The following is a 19,291-nucleotide window of genomic DNA, read 5'->3' on the forward strand; positions in this document are numbered from 1 at the left end:
AAGAGCCAAGGTCTCTATTACATAATAGAGCACCAAACAGCACACTGCCCTTGAATCCCCAAGCTGGGGGATCTCCTTGCTCATATCTGTAACAAAACTTGGCTCTAGGAAATGGCAATTATAAATTAGTCCTTTACTTACAGGAGTTCACAGCAGAGGGAATTCTCCCCAATTATTGAATTTTTGCCATTTTGGGAGAAGCAATATAGTGCCCCAGCTTTTGAAAAAGAACACAAACAGAAGGAAAAAGAGGAAAGAATGATTTCCTCTACACCAGTAAAAGATTTCTTTCTATCTCAAGGGGAGCTTTTTGCAAAGTCCTTTGGAGGAACTCTACCTCTCCCACCCCTGATAGGATGTATGTTCTTTGAGAGAAAGGACTTTTTAGATATTTTATATTTATTTTTATGTACATCATAGGATCATAGGTTTATAGCTGAAAGGGATCTTAGAGGTCATCCATTTTTTGCGGATGACGGCAGCTAGGTGGCACAGCGGATAGAGTGCCAGGCTTGGAGTTAGGAAGACTCATCTCCTTGAGTTCAATTCTGGCCTCAGACACTTACTAGCTGTGTGACCCTTCTCCAGTCACTTAATCCTGTTTGCCTCAGTTTTCTCACCTGTAAAATGAGCTGGAGAAGGAAATGGAAAGCCACTTCAGTACATTTGCCAAGAAAATCCAAATGGGGTCATGAAGAGTCACACATGACTGAAAAGACTAGACAACAACAACACTTTTGCAGATATGGAATTCCATCCCCATTTTTCAGGTGATCAAACTGAGGCCCAGGAAGGCTAAGTGACTTGTCCAGGGTCACACAATTAATAATGGTCTGAAGTGTGATTTGAACCCAGCTTCTCTTGTGTTCAAGTTCATTGACCTATCCATTATACTATGCTGCTTCTTCTCTACTAAGCATTATGAATACAAAGAAAAATAAATGAAACTGTTCCTGCTTTTAAGGAATTAGCATTTTCATTGGTGGAGGGTGGAGGAGACAACATGTATGTAGAAGATTAAGTACATAAAATACACACAAAGTAATTTCTGGTGGGGGAGCACTAGCATTAACCTGATCCAAGATCAGAATGGTCTTCTGGGAGGAGTTGACCCCTGAGCTGAGCTTTGAAAGAAGTTTGAGTTTTGATGGGGTGGAACTAAGAAGTGAATATATATATATATATATATATATATTTGTAGTGGAATGCCCTATTCAGGGAACAGCTAACAGGTCAGTTTAATAAATGAACTTAATAAAGAGGCACTTCTTAGGTATTTGTTGACTTGAACTGAAGGAGCAGAGGGAGTCAAAGAATCCTGAAGTGAGTTAAAGCTCCCTGGCCAGCCATGATCAATCTTTCTTTTCCTTAACAACCTACAAAGAAATAGCCTTACTTCTGAGTCAAAAGCAGTTTCCAAAACCTCTGTTACCTCAAATTATGCTGCCTATTACCCATTTTCATTTTAGTAATGTAGAAAAACTCCACTTATCTGGAAATTGGATTCCTAGCAACCCCAACCATTTGGAAATAGGCAATGATTCAGAAAAAAGAGACGAAAGTCACTAGGCAGCTCAGATAGCTGGTAAAGTGGTTTTGGAAGGGGCATAGAGAATCATAGAAGTGTATGGGAACTTAGCTATCATCTCTTTTAATCCTCTCATTTTAGGGAAGGGAATAAAGGAAAGGAATAAGTATTTTTATAGCACCATCCTAGGTACTTTGTACAAATATTATCTTAATTGATCTTCACAACAACCCTGGAAGACAGGTGCTATTATTATCCTCATTTTATATTTGGGGAAGTTGAGGCAGGCAGAAATTGAGTGACTTGCCTAGGGTCACATAGCTAGTAAGTGTCTGAGGCCAAATTTGAACTCAGATCTTCCTGACTCCAGGCCCAGAGCTCTATCCACTGCATCACCAGCAGCCTAGGAAAGAGGAAAATGAGGACCTTAGTTACCAAGCCCCAATAACATACCTAAGGGCACACAGCTGATGAGTGGCTATGGAGGGACAAGAACCCAGTTGTTAGAAATGCTGTGCACTAAAATTCCTACACTTCCCTCTGCAGAAGAATCCCCCAGATTTTTTTACTGCAGTCAATTCATTCTTATTTTACAAACAATTCTTACAAGTTCGGTTTTTTGTTTCCTAGCCAGCAGTGGATTAGAAACACAATTTGAAGTATTTATGGAAGCACGTGCAAAAGTTATAAAAATCAGGTAAAAAATTCAAAGGCCATTTAATGGGCGGAGAAACAGCCCCATAGATTTCAATAGTCCCTGGAGGCACTGCTATACAGTATAATTTTTGTTGTTTATAATTATGATCCTGAGCCAACAAAAGCATAAATTAGACTCAATATTTTGTGTTTAGGAAGAGTGGGAAGTCTGTAATATACTTTATAAAGATTTGCATCAATTTATATCCACTTTTGCATCAAGTGTACAGAACTAAAAAAAGTTGTTTTTTCCTGAAGGATTAAGTAGTTGTAAAATGAGAATAAGTTGAACATCTATTGACTTCACAGTGACAGTTGAGCACAGTGATACTATATATTTTTTATTTGTAAGAATGTTTTTTTTAAAGTAAATTTGATATTTTATTTATACCATTTTTGTTCTGGCTGCTCCCCATGCCTGGAATGCTCCCACTTGCACCCCCTATTGAGGTTATTTTTTCCTTCAAGATCCATCTCTGGTGCTCAGTCCTCCATGACACCTTCCTTGATTCCTTTCCCCCCCCAGCTGAAAGTGATCTCATTGTCTTGCAGTTTTCTTTGGAAACTCTCCTTTGACACTTTCTTGTGCCCTCACAATATCCTAACTTGTATTACACTTATTTTTGCACATACCTTCCCCTTCCTCCCTCACTAGACTCTACACTTTTAGAGGGAAGGGAACGCATTTGTATTTCATCTTTGTACTTCTAGCACATAGCACAACTAGTAAGGAATGGGCATTTAAATGCTTATTGAGTTCAACTGAATTTGGTTCATGAATCAATCTTAAGCCTTGCTTTTGAAAGAAGTGTCATAGTCACAAACTGCTTAAGTTGTATCAAAATAATCTGAATTCTTGTTTTTAACAATAATGTTATATACCAAGTGAAAGGTAAGTTCCTTGAGGGTAGAACTCTATATCATTAGGGCCAGGGCATCATAGCCATAGGTGGAAGTGAAGTAGGCTCATAGCTACATATGGAATAAGTGACTACAACCCCCCTTTTGTAAAACAAATGCCTAAATTTATACAGTGACAACATTGTAAAGAAAACCATCTCTGAAAGACTTAAGAACTCTGTTTAATGCAATGACTAATTAGCAATTCAGAGGATTGATCATGAAGCATACTTATTTCCACCTCTTGACAGAAAGTTGTTAGATTAGAGAGGTGAAATGAGACATATGTTTTCAGACATGACCAATGTATGGATTTGTTCTATTTGAGTATTGATTTTAAGGGAATATTAAGAGAATTGTGGAGAATAGAGATGTGGTTATAGTGATGCCTTGCTTCCCCCAAAAGAAACTGTAAAAGAGCATCAGTGAAGCATTTAAAATACACAGAAGAGAAGAGAAGGAGGTTGAGTGGGAAACACAGACAGGTGGGACAGCTCTGGAACATTTGGAATTTCTTTTATACTTCAAAAACCCCTACAGGCTTATATATAATGGAGACTCATGTCTTCATGAACAATCAGTCTTCTTTTCTGTTCTTTGTATATGGAAATGCTTATGTCTGCTGATGTTCATCAAGCTTAGAATACAAAGAAATTGAAAAAATGTCAAGATGTTTCTCTGATGCTACTGTTTATATTACAGACACTCAATATGTTTGAATCCTCAGCCTGATATTTATCCTCACAGTGGCAAAATTGGGGATGTAGATGATACAAGCCTGCTACAGCTGGCGAAGAGGAGGAAAAGTCAGAGGAGAAGCTTTATGTGATAGAGTACATATGTGTGAGAGTCCTCAATAACACATGACCATTAATACATACCTTCAAACTCAAAGCCCTGCTACCATGGACTTAATGGGTCAATCAGTCATAGAACTGGAAGGGATCTTACAAAGGCAGTCTGACTCCCTCATTTTCAAGCTGAGGAGCCTGAGGCTAGGGGACACCAAGTGCCCCAGGTCACAGGGGTAGTAAGTAGCAAAGTCAAGACCTGAACACAGGTCCTCTGCCCCAGATTCAGAGCTCTTTCTGAAAGGAGTTTCATGAGTACTCGCCAGTAGACTGATTAGATCTTTAATCTTAGGAAGATCCTTTTGACCTCATCTGCTCAAAATTCATCATAATGATGTTTAATGAGAATGGAAATAAGTTTAATCTATCATTTTGTTGCTGTTAAAAATAGTTCAATAAGAATAGTTTGCCACTAAATGTCTGCATTAATAGAAACCTTATATATTGCTTTGAAATGTCTTATTCTAAGTCTCTGCTTTTCTTTTTTATGTCTTTGTACATACAAGTATCAGCCCAGCTGCATCTTATTCTAGACAGCAGAGAAAATCAATACACATATCTTACTCTGAACCAAGGCTTGCTCATGGTGACAACCAAATACATTTGGGTCACTTGGAATTGCCTGTTTTCTCTGATTCTTCTGTGATTGACTTTTTTTGGACATGTTTAGCAAAACCAAATGCTGGTTATACATTAATGTTTTTTAAAGAACAATATTAATGATTCCAGTTCTGTGATCTGTGAGTGGAAAATTTCATTTAGATCTGTATATGGACTGTTTCTCTTTGTTTAAATGCTCTAATAATGATAATCCTCCTGTTTACATAGCACTTACAAATGATCTCATTTGATTTGTACTATGACCTTGGGAAAGAAGGGCTGATAAACATTTCTATTTTTATAGGTGAGGAAATTTATATTTACATTCTCCAGGCTATACAGCTAGTACGTGACTCTGACTGAACTTTGACTGAAAGGGCTGGCAGCCCACTGGCTTTTGGAGAAACCATAGAAGAGGAACAGAAAGGGTTCACAGCTTCTTTGTGTACTCCAGAATGTGGAGAGACCAAGTTGAAACATTAACTAGTTTTACTTAAGTGTATTTTCTGCCTTTAAGCAGAAAACACTTTCTTTAAATATTTCTTTAGTGGAGTGAAATATAAATTTTGTGGGTGTGATTACATATATCTATGTATGCATGTAATGTGTGTCTGTTTTTTTTTTTTGCATTAGGAGGCATAAAAATTTGGACTTTTGCTTCTCCCCTCTCCTATCTTGTGGGTAGATGATTGATACTTGCAAAAGAAGGGGCAAAAAGGCAAGATGGGGTACAGTGCACCCCACAGATCTTAGGGATAGCTTCAAGGTAAGGGTCAATTATGACTCATGAACACTCTTTGGGGATTTGTGACGTGTGGCTTTAGATATAGGCAGACATGCCTATATGGTGATGATATGAGGGGCAACAGAAGGACCTACATTTTCAAAATTATCTCTTTCAACCAGCTCATAATTATGACTAAAATTCTCACCATTAACTAATTCCTTTGGGTTAAAGCTTTTTTTTTTTTTTCTGGAAAGCTCTCTTCAAAGTGCAAATTCTTTTAGGGGAGAATAGCTTATCAAGCCACTAATTAAAATAAATATACCAAAATAAATTCTTTCTTATCAGCTGAGAACAGGGCCCTAAATGAATAGGACAATTAGCAAATAGGTTTTGGTGGGAGATGGGGCAAGAAGGAAAGGTATGGAACATGAAGCACTGTTATAAGGTAGGGTAGGCCCAGGGGGTCAGTCAAGGTGAGACATGAGGGTGCATGAATCCCTTGGCAGGGAGATAAAAGACAATGAAAGGGAAATTAGAAGGAGGATTTCAAAGACAACCTTTACTTGGCCCATAATTTTTTCAAGGATTGGCCTTAGCTGCAAGAATACTGAGAGTAGCACTATTAAAATAAGCACAGTATCTCTCAAGGGGTAGAATTAAATACTCTCTATATAGGGCCTACTCTTTCTTATCATAGCTTCAACTTTTTTACCTCCCTGAAGTGATTCCTATGGGTTGAATTTGGCAATAGCATAGAGTTTTAAAACTAGAAGAGCCCACATAATCACTTACATGTAACAGATAATAATATGTGGAGTCTTCGGGATTATTTAATGTTTTGGGTTTTGATGGTCGTCTTGGAGGTCTCAATATTTTTGGTTCTTCTTTAGCGACACCTACAACAAAGGTATTGAGAAATAAGTATTCAGTTTTAAAGCTCTATTATAAAATAATTTTCTTTTTTTCTTTTTTTTTGAGGGTTGCAAGTCATATAAAATCATTTTCATATTTCATATCAAATTGAATTTACACATATATTTGAGGCTGGAGGGGAGAAAGGAGGGATTGGGATGGTTTACCTCCACTTGCTGACACTCCTCCTCTGATCCTGACCACTCTTTTCATTGTCTATATGATGGCCTAGGGTTGGGAGGGGGAAGGAAGAGGAGAAGGTAACCGAGGAATAAAATGAAAATGTAGGAATAGGAATAGGAAAGTACCATCTTCAAAGTGGTGATGAAATAAAGTTGCTAGAACCAAAACATCCTACTCACTATTTCTTGGCTCTCTACTGTGATTTTCTCTTCTCTCTTTCTCTCAATGCAATGAACATACCTGTCTTCTCCATTTGCAAATTATACAGGGTAGTCCAAAAGTCTTAATGCAGTTTTAAGTTATTAAAGCCTAAAACTGCATTGAGACTTTAGAGAAAACCTATATATGTACACTGAAATATTTTCAAGCATTTACTTTGTACCAAATGCTGGGGATTTAGATAACGCTGGTAATCAAGCTATCTATCTATCTATCTATAATGGAATATATAATAGAATATATGTATGCACACATATTTAATTGGATATGTGTGTACACACTCAAACATACACATATACATTAATTAAATATGTGAAGAAATTGCCCATTTCATAGAATAAGATGAATCAGTCAGAGGCAGAAGGGATCTGAATGGTTATCTTATTTAACTCCTTCTTTTAAAGATGAGGAAGTTGAGGCCCAGCGAGGTTGCATGAATTATCCAAGGTAACATAGCTAATAAGAAATAGAACCATGATTACAATCAGGGTCCTCTGACTTCAAATCCATCTCTTTTTACACTGTACCACATTGTTTCTTATTTATATAAAACAGTGGTTCTTATTATTTTTCAAATAACATATCTCTTTGGCAGTCTGGTGAACCTATTGACCCCTTCTCAGAATGATGTCATTAAATGCATAAAGTAAAATGCACAGCATTACACAGGAAACAAATACTATTGAAATAGTTATCAAAGTATTAAAAAAACCCCAAGTTCATGGACCCCAGGTTAAGTACTTTTGTTATAGAGAGGTAAGACTTCTTGTATTTCTATACTTAAATTTGTTAGTCCCTATAGGATCATTAAAAATTATAAGGATTCATAAGGTTATGGGATTTAGAGCTGAAGGGAAGCTTCGTGGGCATTCAGTTTAACCTCCTGTTTCAGTGAGAAAATGGAAGCTAGATTTTGAACTGAAGACCTTTGGTTATGAATCCAGCACCTTTTCTATGAAGGTCTGACTTCAGATCAGCAAGATAAGTTTTCCAAATGAGACTCAGTATAGTTCTCTTTATCTGTCTCTCATAAAGCAATAAAAGCCTGGTTTTCTCATGAGTATCTTCTGATGAACTGAGTGTTTTTTAAAATGTACTTCCTATAAAGATTTTGAGTAGGAACTTTTATTTTTAAAAAATATTATTTATAACATTATTTTCTTTTTAAATTTTGAGTTCCAAATTCTGTCTTTTTCTCCCCCCAATTCACTGAGAAGGCAAACAATATGATATAAATTATACATGTGAAATCATGCAAAACATATTTCCATATTTTCCATGCTACAAAAAAGTGAAAAAAGTATACTTCAACTTATATGCAGAGTTCATCAATTCTCTCTCTGGAAGTGGATATCTTTTTATTTTCATCATGAGTCCTTTGGAATTGTCTTGGATCATTGTATTGATCACAGCAGCTATGTCTTTCACAGTTGCTCATCATTAAACATTAGTATCACTGTGCACAATGATCTCCCAGTTCTTCACTTTCTTTACTAACTTTACATTGAATCAGTTCGCATAGATCTTGCCATGTTTTTCAGAAACTATCCTCCTCATCATTTCTTGTAGCACAATGCTACTGCGTCATTTGCCACAACTTGTTCAGCATTCCCTTGATTTACAATTTTTTTGCCACCACAAAAGAGCCAATATAAATATTTTTGTACATATATGCCCTTTTCATTTTTCTTTTTCTTTAATCTCTTTGGGATACAGACCTAGTAGTGGTATTGTTGGGTTAAAGAGTATGTACCTTTATAGACCTTTGGGTATAGTTCCAAATTGTTCTCCAGAATGGATGGACCAGTTCACTACTAAACCAATAGTTCATGAATGTACTTATTTTTGCCTAATCCCCTCCAGCATTTGTCATTTCTGATAGGTATGAGGAGGTACCTCAAAGTTGTTTTAATTTGTATTTTGCTAATCAATAGATATTTAGAACATTTTTTCATATGATTAGAGATAACTTTGATTTCTTCTTCTGAAAACTGCCTGTTCATATCCTTGGACCATTTATCAATTGGAGAATGGCTCTTATTTTTATAAATTTGTTCTCTAGGTATTCAAGAAATTAGGTCTTTATCAGAAACTTGATGTAAACATTTTTGACATTACTTCATTGTCTAAGGTACCTTTTAGCAAAATGTACTTCCCTAATTAACTCTTCTAATAGGTCTATTTTTGCTTTTGCTTTGTCTGAGATGAGGATTGCTACTCTATTTTTTTTTTACCTCAGCTGAAGCATAATAGATTCTTTTCCAGCTCCTTAATTTAACTGTGTGTGTCTTTCTGTTTCAAGTATGTCTCTTGTAAACAGCATGTTTTTTCTGTTTTATGGGTGAATTCATCCCATCCACATTCAGTTATTCAGTTATGATTACTAATTGTGTATTTCCTTCCATTCATTTTCTTCTTCTTCTTCTTCTTCTTCTTCTTCTTCTTCTTCTTCTCTCTCTGTCTCTGTCTCTGTCTCTGCTCTCCCTCCTTCCCACCCCTAATAACCATAAAGTTCTTAGGACCTACATGTATCACCTTCCCATGCAGGAATGTGAATAGTTTTAACATTTTTGACTGCTATATGATTTCTCTTTCATGTTTGTCTTTTTAGGCTTCTCTTGAATCTTATGTTTGAATATAAAATTTTTTATTTAGCTCTGGTCTCATCAGGAATACTTGAAAGTCCTTTATTTAATTTAATGCCCATTTCCCCCCCCAAAGGTTTATATTCAGTTTTTCTGGGTTGTTTTTGGTTGTAATCCTAGATCTTTTGTCTTCTGGAATATCATATTCCAAGTCCTCCACTCCTTGAACATGGAAGTACTAATTCTTGTGTGATCCTGACTGTGGCTGCATGATATCTGAATTATTTCTTTCTGGCTACTTGCAATATTTTCTCCTTCACCTGGGAACTCTGGAACTTTGCTATAATGTTCTTGAGATGTTTCATTTTGGGATCTATTTGAGGAGGTGATTGCTGGATTCTTTTATTTTCTGTTTTACCCTCTGGATCTAAGATATTGGGGCAGTTTCCCTTTATAATTTCTTGAAATATGATGTCTAGGCTCTTTTGTGATTACATGGCATTCTGGTAATCCAATAATTCTTAAATGATCTCTCCTTGACTTATTTTCCAGGTCAGTTGTTTATCTGATGAGATAGTTCACATTTTCTTCTACTTTTTCATTCTTTTGACTCTTGTTTTTTTGTTTCTTGATGTCTCATGGAGTCATTAGCTTTCACTTGCTGAATTCTAATTTTTTTAGGCAATTGGGGTTAAGTGACTTGCCCAGGGTCACACAGTAAGTCAATTCTAATTTTTAAGGAATGATTTTATTCAATGAGATTTTGTACTTTTTTTTCATTTGGCCAATTCTACTTTTTAGGGAGTCCTTTTCTTAATGAATTTTTGTACTTCTTTTTCCATTTGGCCTATTCTTTTTAAGGAGCTATTTTCTTTAGTTAATTTTTGTGCCTCCCCCCTTTTTTTTTTTACCATTAGGCCAGTTCCATTTTTTAAGGTGTTATTCTCTTCATTATTCTTTGTGTTTCTTTTACCAAACTGTTAATTCTCTTTTCATAACCTTGTATCACCTTCATATCTTTTCCTATTTTTTCCTCTATTACTCTTATCTCTTTCTTTAACTCTTTCAGGAATTCATGTTGGGTTTATGTCCAATTAACTTCTTTCCTCCCTTCTTTTTATCTCCTGGTGAATCTTCTCCTTTCTCAGTGTTAATTGTTTGATGGAAGCTGACTTTTGTCATTTGTGCTTGCATTCTTTTGACATATTAAAATATATTGCTATTGAAAGTTTGTGTTATATTTGTTGAGTGAAAGGCAGATAGAACTGTAAAGTTAACATTAATTCTTGGTAATTTTAGGAATGTATTGAATTTTTATAATTAAATTTATCTTAGATTTGACATTTTTAAAAAGTCTACAAATATTTCAGTCATGCTAAAGTTATCATGCAATAAATGAATTGAGGATAGTGTGATATAAAACATCTACTATTCTTGAAAGAACAACCTTTGAGTCACATCATAAAAAACTTTTTTTTGGAGGAGATTGGGAAAAGGTACCAGCTATTGGCTAGGGGGAAGTTCTTTAACAAAGGGTGACTATAAACATAAGGGACAATTTCAATTACATGACATTAAAAAAAACACTTGCACAAGCAAAATCAAGGCAGCTAAAATGCTACTTCTGAAACATATTTGCAGCCAATATCTCTGATAAAGGTTGGAAATCCATGGTATATTTGGAACTGATATTGATAAGAACAAGAGTCATTTGCCAAGTAGATAAATGGTCGAAAGAAATGAGACAATTTGTAACAAGAATATTAAGGGATGTTTTAAAAAAAACTACTGAGAAAAATGCAAATCTAAACAACTCTGAGGCTTCACCTCATCCCCATCATATTTACAAATACAACAAAATATGAAAGTGGTGAATGTTGGATAGACAGCGGGAAGACAGACACCATAATACACTATTGGCAAATGTATAAATTAATTATACTGTTTTGGAAAAGAATTCAAATTATGCTAAAAATTCTCTAAACTTTACATGTCCTTCAATCCATTAATACAATTTATTAGACATATACACTAATGAGGTTGAAGGTCAAGAAAAAGGGTGCACATAAACAAAAGTATTTGTAATAACACTTTTTTGGTAGTTGAACTGGAAAGTGGGTGTCTATTGATCAGGAGAATTGTTGGGCAAATTGTGATATATGACTGTAATGGAACATTATTGTGACATAAGAATTGATAAATATGAAAAAATCATAGAAAATTGGGAAGAATTGAAAGAACTTATGTAAAGTAAGCAAAATTGGGAGAAGAATTTACATGGCTTTCACAAAAATATAAAGAAAAACAGCATGGAAAGACTTCATAATTCCTATCAATGCAATAACAAATTGTGAATCTAAATGCTGTGATGGTGAAGTATGCTTTATTTCTTTCAGTCTAGAGGTAGTAAACAATAGGTGCAAAATGTATTAGTATGTTTTGATTAAGTGTATTTTTTTAAATAAGGGAGGGTTGTATGGTGTAAGAGTCTTTTGGAAGTGACAGTGATGTAGAAAATATCAACATTAAAGAAAAAACTATTTAGAATACTACCAAGAAAATAGTGTAATGTAAGTGCTCCCATTTCTTCACTACCTAATTCCCTCTTAGGTTCCTGGAATATGGCTTCTAGCCTCTGGACTTTATTCAAATTGCCGCCTCAAAGTTAGTATAACTTCACAGAATCATAGGGACATCAAAGGTCAATCTGTATCCTAAAACATGAATGCCCCTTACAAAGTAGTCACTTCTCAAAGTCTTCCTCATTATTAATGCCATGCTGTGCCACCTTTACTCTGGCCATCTTCCCACCTTCTTGTACAATGGAGGAACCCTCAAACATTTTAGGTTCTGATAGGTAAGATTTTACTTTATTTTGCCAGAACAAACCCTCCATCACACTCCTTGGCCACAGGTTCCAAACCATGCCTCCAAGTGAGTAGGCTCTACTCATTTTCTGGCACCCTCTTGTGTGTTGCCTTCCCTATTAGAGTATATACTTTAGCAGGACAAGGACTATTTAGCTTGCTTATATTTACATTTCAGCACTTAGCACAGTTCCTGGCATATAGTAAGCACTTAATAAATATGTTTTCATTGGTTCATTCCTAATGCATTTTATATTCAACATGGCTCACTGTTTTAACCTCCTAATTTTTCTTTTTTTTTGGTTTCAATTTTGTCTTCTAACATATTGGCTATTCGTGATGCTACTAAGTACTAATAGAACTTTTTTCAGAACAATCAGTACCATTACATTTATTATAACAAGTAATTTTGTTAACATTATTATTTTAGAAAGTTAACAAGCCTAAACTATCAAATCACATCTTAGTATTCCCTCTGTTGGATTCAGTCTCAGATAGTTATTTTATCCACTTTGGCAAAAATAGCCAAGTAAAAATGGTAATCCATCTTTGCTCAATCATCATATCATCTAACAGTTGTATAGACTGTTGGTACACAAATGGGTAAATTCAATTTGTCACAGGCTTTGGTGTTGTTGGTAAATGATGTAGGGTGGCAATGGGTTGTGAATTCAAACAGTGAGTTGGTGTATGAAAGAGGCACAGATGCCAGGAAGTCATCAAATAAAATAGCTTACATATACATTGTACCTTTTGAAGAGGAATTAGATAGAATAGGCATCAGTGTTAAAAAAAATCACTTATGGCTCCTTTTCATAAGGTTTTATTAAGTCTCTCTCTGCCTTTCTGTTCCCATTTCCATCACTTTAAGTCTAGGCATTTATTACTTTTATCATTTATTACTGCAATGGCTTCTTAGCACAAAAATGTTCCAATGGCTGTCTACATAGACAACACCTGGCTGTCTATGGAATAAAGTCTAGATTCTTTGACCTAGAATTCGGGGTCCTCCACAAAGTGGTCCCAATGTACCTCTCCAGCATTATCTCTTATGAATCTTCCACTCAAACCCTCCACTTCAGCCACTCTTCTCTGTTTTCCAAGTAAAGTAATCATACTTCTTCCCTATTAGTCTTCTCATAGATTGCACAGTGGATAGAACATAGGTTCTGAAGTCAGGAATATCTGAGTTCAAATCTGGCCTTAGATACTTATTAGCTGTGGGACTCTGAGCTAAGTCACTTAACCCTGTTTGCCTCGGTTTCCTGATCTGCAAAATGAGATAGAGAAGAAAATAGCAAACCACTCCATTACCTTTGCCAAGAAATTCCCAAATGGGGTCATGAAGAGTCAGATATGACCAAACAACAACAACAACAACAAGCAACAATAACCACAACAAATTAGATTCCTCTCCTTTTCCTATTAGCACTGGACATATAGGTGCCAGTGGGTTGTGGGCACGGAATAAGAAGGTAGTCTCTGGAAAGCTAACATAAGGCTAGAATGAGGGATAGGGGCTGGACATGGGAGTGGGGCAACCCTGGAGAGGGACCCAGGAACTGGTGGTTGAGGCAGAGTTGGGGTTCAGTGAATAGGTCAGAGTATGTGTATGTCTATAGGGACATGCCACCACTGAAAGTCAGAGCTCACTAGTGGCATAGAACCATATTAAAGCTCAGAACAATAAAGGGCATAAGTAACAATTAGGACCTTAATACTGATCCCAACTTTTGCTTCAGTCTAGGAACTTTTATATTTGCTTCTTGTTTAGGGAATAGTTAGCTTGGAATCTGTAAAAGTAGAGCTACTTGGTAGCATCTGACATTGTGGAATGAAGACACAAACAGAGAAGAGCCAGTGCTGCCCAAAGCAGCATGGTAGAGTGGGAAGATTAACAGACTTGGAATCAGAAGAAATAGAGTGGAATCATGGCCTTGAAATTTGCCAGCCATGTCGCTATGAGCAATTCACTTAACTAGTGTCTCAGTTTTCTCATCTGAAGAAGGGGGAAGCACCCATAAAACTAATTTCACAGGGCTATTGTGAGGTCTCAATGAGATAAAGAATGGAAATCACTTTGTAAATTTGAAGCGGGATGTGTTAGCTGATATGTGTGTACATACATCTATACAGAGTGGCCCAAAAGTCTTGGTGCAGTTTTAAGTTTTAGTAGCTCCACCTTAAGTTTGAATAGCTTAAAACTGAACTAAGACTTTGGGAACACCCTGTATAGATGTGTATACACACACACAGATGTCTACAATGCCAGCTGATATGCAGGTCCTGACATAGGTGGTCTCTGACAGTTTCCATCTATGTCCTACCCATTCTTCAAGACATAGTTAAAGGTCCCACCTCTATACCATGAAGCCTTTCTCAATCATTGTAGGCCAAAGTGATCTCTCTCCTCTCAACAACTATACCATTTATTGCCTGTGCCACTCAGTTGGAACTTACTCATCTATTACGTTATATTGATATTTAATTTTCATGTGTGCAAAAATTGTCTTCAAGTGAGACTTTAAGTTCCTCAAGAACGGAACCATGCCTTATACATCTCACTGTCTCCTAGAGTGAAGTGGAATCAGGAAGATTTATCTTCTTAAGTTCAAATCTGGCCTGGGAGCCTTATTATCTGGGTGACAGGCAAGTCACTTACCCCTGTTTGCCTCAGTTTCCTCATCTGTAAAATGGAGTAGAGAGGGAAATGGAAAACCACTTCAGTATATTTGCTAAGAAAACCCCAAATAGGATCATAACTGAATATGGATATGACTGAAAAACGACTGACAACAACATCCCTATATAGTCTTTAGTATAGTGTAATTCACACAGTAGGCACTCTCTGAATTTTGGTGACTGATTCCACCTCCTGAGCATGCACAGAGCTGAGTAAACAGCAGGTGCTCAAGAAATACTTGCATTTCTATCCTGGAATTGAATTTCTGATTTTGACATTTAGGTGAACTATAGAAAGTTTAAATTTAAAATTTACAATTAATATTAGCTTTATTAAAATGAGCAAAATATGATGAAATATACTTCTGAGGAAACACAAAGGCAAACTGGAAGCTCCTTGCTTATTAATTGACTTAGAGTAACACAGAGCACAAGACTTTGGCTTCTTGAAATACATTGCCCTTAAGATGTTGTCATGAAAACAATGGGTGTCCATCAATGCTAATTATCAGTGAATGAAGAGAGCCCTTTTTGAGCTGATAGTACCCCCTTTTGAGTGCCAGACCACCACTACATATTTGACAACATCCACATATTTCAGAAGAAGCAGATATTCATTCTGTTGTCTTATCTTTGTCCTCAGACTCTTTGTTCCTTTGGGGGAAGTACAAAGTATGTCTACTCCCATCATCCTAATTCCTTAATTACAAAAATGACATAAACATTCATAACAATAAATTATCAGCGGTATATCAATGTTGGCACTAGAAAAATTAGTTGTGTAATTTTTGTGTGAGATAAATATTAGCCCGTAAAGGTTACTGACATATTGAACTGCTGGAAGGTATGATATTAATTTGAATTGTAGTTGTGGTACTGATTACTTTTATTGTTTTAGCTGATAAGAAATTCATTCTTCCCCCCTCTGGGATGAGTGGACAATTATCTCTCTCTCTTTTTTGCTTTTGGAAGGCCTGTGGTGATTTTCCAATGTTTGCTTTAGTAAATTAAATTTCATCACATTTTGATCATTTTAATGAAGCTGATATTAATTGCAAAATTTTATTTAAGTGTACGCACTTTGTGTCATTTTGCTAAATGTCAAATATCTAAATCAGAAATTGGATTCCTAGATGGAAATTTACTTGTTACACTTCTGTAATTCTTTCTTTAACATTCCTCCTTTTTCCTTTTGAAAAGATTTCTTTTCAGTTTTGATAAACTGCCCAACAGAGAAGTAGAATGTAAAAAGAGAGAATCATCAATTTATTGTGATGGTCAGGATACCTGATGATATTTGGACTCACTCTCATCTGCCAGAAGCCTCTACAGGTCTTTCTTCCCAGATATCTGATTTTTTCTTCAGCCAAGAATTCCAGATCATCTGCTGCTATGTTCAGGATGCAGGCTGACCACATTGGAATGAGTTCTGACCTCAACAGCAACCACAGAGAAATTCTGAGTCTTTTTGAGTGTTTTGACTTGAACCTTAAGCTTCTAAGAATGTCCTGGCTCTTACCTTGGTCTTCTGACCACTACCTTCCTCTATCCCATGGTATTTATGCTTGCTTAGAACCTTAATATTTAGAGAGAACTCTGTATGCTTGGGGTTCTGCCTCATGGCCACATGTTCCAATCTGTGCTCCTGACTCAAGACTTTATCTCCCATGCCACAAAAACCTCTTCACCCTGGAAGTTCACTCCATCCCTGGACTTCTTATATTGGAAATACTCTCTGCTCCTGTGGTGCCTTCCTCTGATTGGATGGTTCCTCCAGAACCTGCATTTTAAGGAAAATGCTCAGGCCAGCCTTGTCTTCATTCTTCTTGAGGCTGTACGATTGACTCTCCAGACTTTCTCTGTCTTTCCTCCTCCACCTCCAATTACCTTTCCCTCTCCCCACTTTTCAGGTCCCTTTTATGTGCAGTTGTCCTCTATTAGATTGTAAGTTTCTTGAGGACAAGGACTATCTTTTTTTTTGTTTTTTTTGTTTTTTTTGTTTTTGTTTTTTAGGCAATTGGGGTTAAGTGACTTGCCCAGGGTCACACAGCTAGTAAGTATCAAGTGTTTGGTCTGAGGCCAGATTTGAACTCAGGTCCTCCTGACTTCAGGGCTGGTGTTCTATCCACTGTGCCACCTACCTGCCCCCAAGGACTATCTTTTTGTAGACTTATATTTGCATCCCCAGTACTTAATGCAGTGCCTGGAACATACTAAGTGCTTAATAAATGCTCATTGTTGGATTCTGATACTCAGTTCTCAACTTATCACCTGGTCCATGACTCTGCCCTGACTACCAGTTTTAGGAATGTGTTTTCACAGCTATTCTTTCTTTTATCCCATGCTTTCAGCCTTCTGTTAGTTTTGCTTTGAATTCCTCCCCATCTCACTCTGCTACCTACAATCCTAGTGTTGTGAGCCAGAAATTTGGAGGTCATAAGATCATAGATTTAGGGTTAAGGAACCTTAGAGGTCACTAGTCCAAACCCTGCATTTTGCAGATAGGGAAGTTGAGAACAAGATAAATGAAATATTTTTTCCAAGGTCACACAGGTAGGTGGCAGAATTAGGAATTGGATCCAGGCTCTCTGACTCCAAATGCAGTTCTCTTCTTGGTGATATAAAAACTATACTCTCTCATGCTGGCTACACTTCTGGCTTCCAGGGAATTCTGTCTCTGCCTTTCCTATTTGCTGATTTCATTGCAAATGTTGGGAAAGTCAAGGGAAGGCAAAAGTAGTTGTAGTTGGGATGGGACTGAGAGGGACTTTCCTGCTCCCAACAGTTGCCACAACACCACCTTTACTATATTACTAGCATGTTGGCTCAATTGGCTAAAATGCTGCTGTGATGTAGTAAAGAGAGTACTAAGCTTAGAGTTAGGAAGACTTGGGTTCAAATTCTGCCTCAGGCACTAGATGTGTGGCCCTGAGCAAGTCACAATCTCTCACTGACTTAGCTTCTTCTTCTGTAAAATGAGAGGGTTGCCCTCAACTTCTGTGGTCTCTTTCATCTCTAAATCTATGATCTCATGATTCTGTAGTTTGGAGGACCAAAAAATTAGATATTTCCCTCCCCAATTACATAGTAATAGATGATATCCAGTCATCTTACAAATATGTGCCCATTATAACCTAGGGGAAGATAGGGGAGTGGTAAGCAAAGCTTAAACCTTACTCTCATCAAAACTGGCTCAAAGAGGGAATATCAAACACACTCAGTTGGCTATAGAAATCTATTTTACTTCCTATAAGGAAGTGAAAATGGAGAATGGGGAACTGATAAAAGGGAGGGTATATTGGGGAAGGTGGTGATCAGAAGTAAAACACTTGTGAGGAGGGAAAGAGTGGGGCATAAGGGGAGGTAAACAAGCAAAAAATAGCATGGAAGGAAATACACAGTTAGTTTTCATAACTATAAATGTGAATGGGATGAACTTACCCAAAGAGTGGAAGTAAATAGCAAAGTGGATGAAAAACTACAATCCTACAATATGTTGTTTACAAGAAATGTATTTGAAGCAGAGAGACACACAGGGTTAAAGTAGGACTGGAGCAGAATCTATTACGCTTCAGCAGATGCAAAGAAAGCAGGGTTAACAATCATGAGCTTAGACAAAGCAAAAGCAAAATAGATCAAATTAAAAGAGATAAAGAAGGAAACTATATCTTGCTGAAAGGTACCATAGATAATGAAGTCATACCAGTACTAAACATATATGCACTAAATGGTGTAGCATCTAAATTTTTGAAGGGAAAGTTGAATGAGTTACAGGAGGAAATAGATAATAAAACTCTACTGGTGGAGGATCTCAACTTTTCCCTTTTAGAATTAGATAAATCTAAATAAAGAAAAAACAATAAAGAAGTTAAGGAGGTGAAAAAATTCTGGAAAAGTTAGGTATGATAGGTCTCTGGAGAAAATTGAATGGGAATAGAAAGGAATATGCCCTTTTCTCAGAAGTACATGGAACCTACACAAAAACTGACCATGTATTAGGACATAAAAACCTAACAACCAAATACAGAAAAGCAGAAATAGTAAACACATCCTTTTCAGATCATAATGCAATAAAATTACTTTCAATAATGGACAATGAAAGAGAGATTAAAAAATTAATCGAAAATTAAATAATCTAATCCTAAAAAAACAAGTGTCAAGGAACAAATCACAGAAACAAATTGATAAGTTCATTAAAGAAAATAACAATGAAACAACATACCAAAATTTGTGCGATGCAGCCAAAGCAGTACTTAGGGGAAAAGTTATATCTCTAATTACTTTTTATTTATATTTATATTTATATTTATTTATATATATTTAAGCAAATCAATGAATTGGGCATGAAATTAAAAAACTAGAAAAAGAACAAATTAAAAATTCACAATTAAATACCAAATAGGAAATTTTGAAAATCAAAGGAGAGAATAAAATTGAAAGTAAGAAAATCATTAAACTAATAAATAAAACTAGAAGCTGATTTTATAAAAAAACAATAAAATAGATAAACTATTGGTTGATTTGATTAAAAAAGAGGAAAG

The 19,291-nt window shown here is 36.1% G+C and overlaps 1 protein-coding gene across 1 annotated transcript in view; it reads right to left on the minus strand.

The window, feature by feature from the left end:
• MYO3A (myosin IIIA) overlaps positions 1-19,291 on the minus strand; it is a 255,909-nt gene that overhangs the window by 10,942 nt on the left and 225,676 nt on the right. The window contains exon 30 of the mRNA XM_027841624.1: positions 6,095-6,198. Coding sequence (XP_027697425.1) covers positions 6,095-6,198 — 104 coding nt within the window. The remainder of the gene's footprint in view (positions 1-6,094; positions 6,199-19,291) is intronic.

Source organism: Vombatus ursinus, unplaced genomic scaffold (genome assembly GCF_900497805.2).
Source record: "Vombatus ursinus unplaced genomic scaffold, bare-nosed wombat genome assembly UNPS02014861.1, whole genome shotgun sequence".
NCBI lineage: Eukaryota > Metazoa > Chordata > Mammalia > Diprotodontia > Vombatidae > Vombatus > Vombatus ursinus.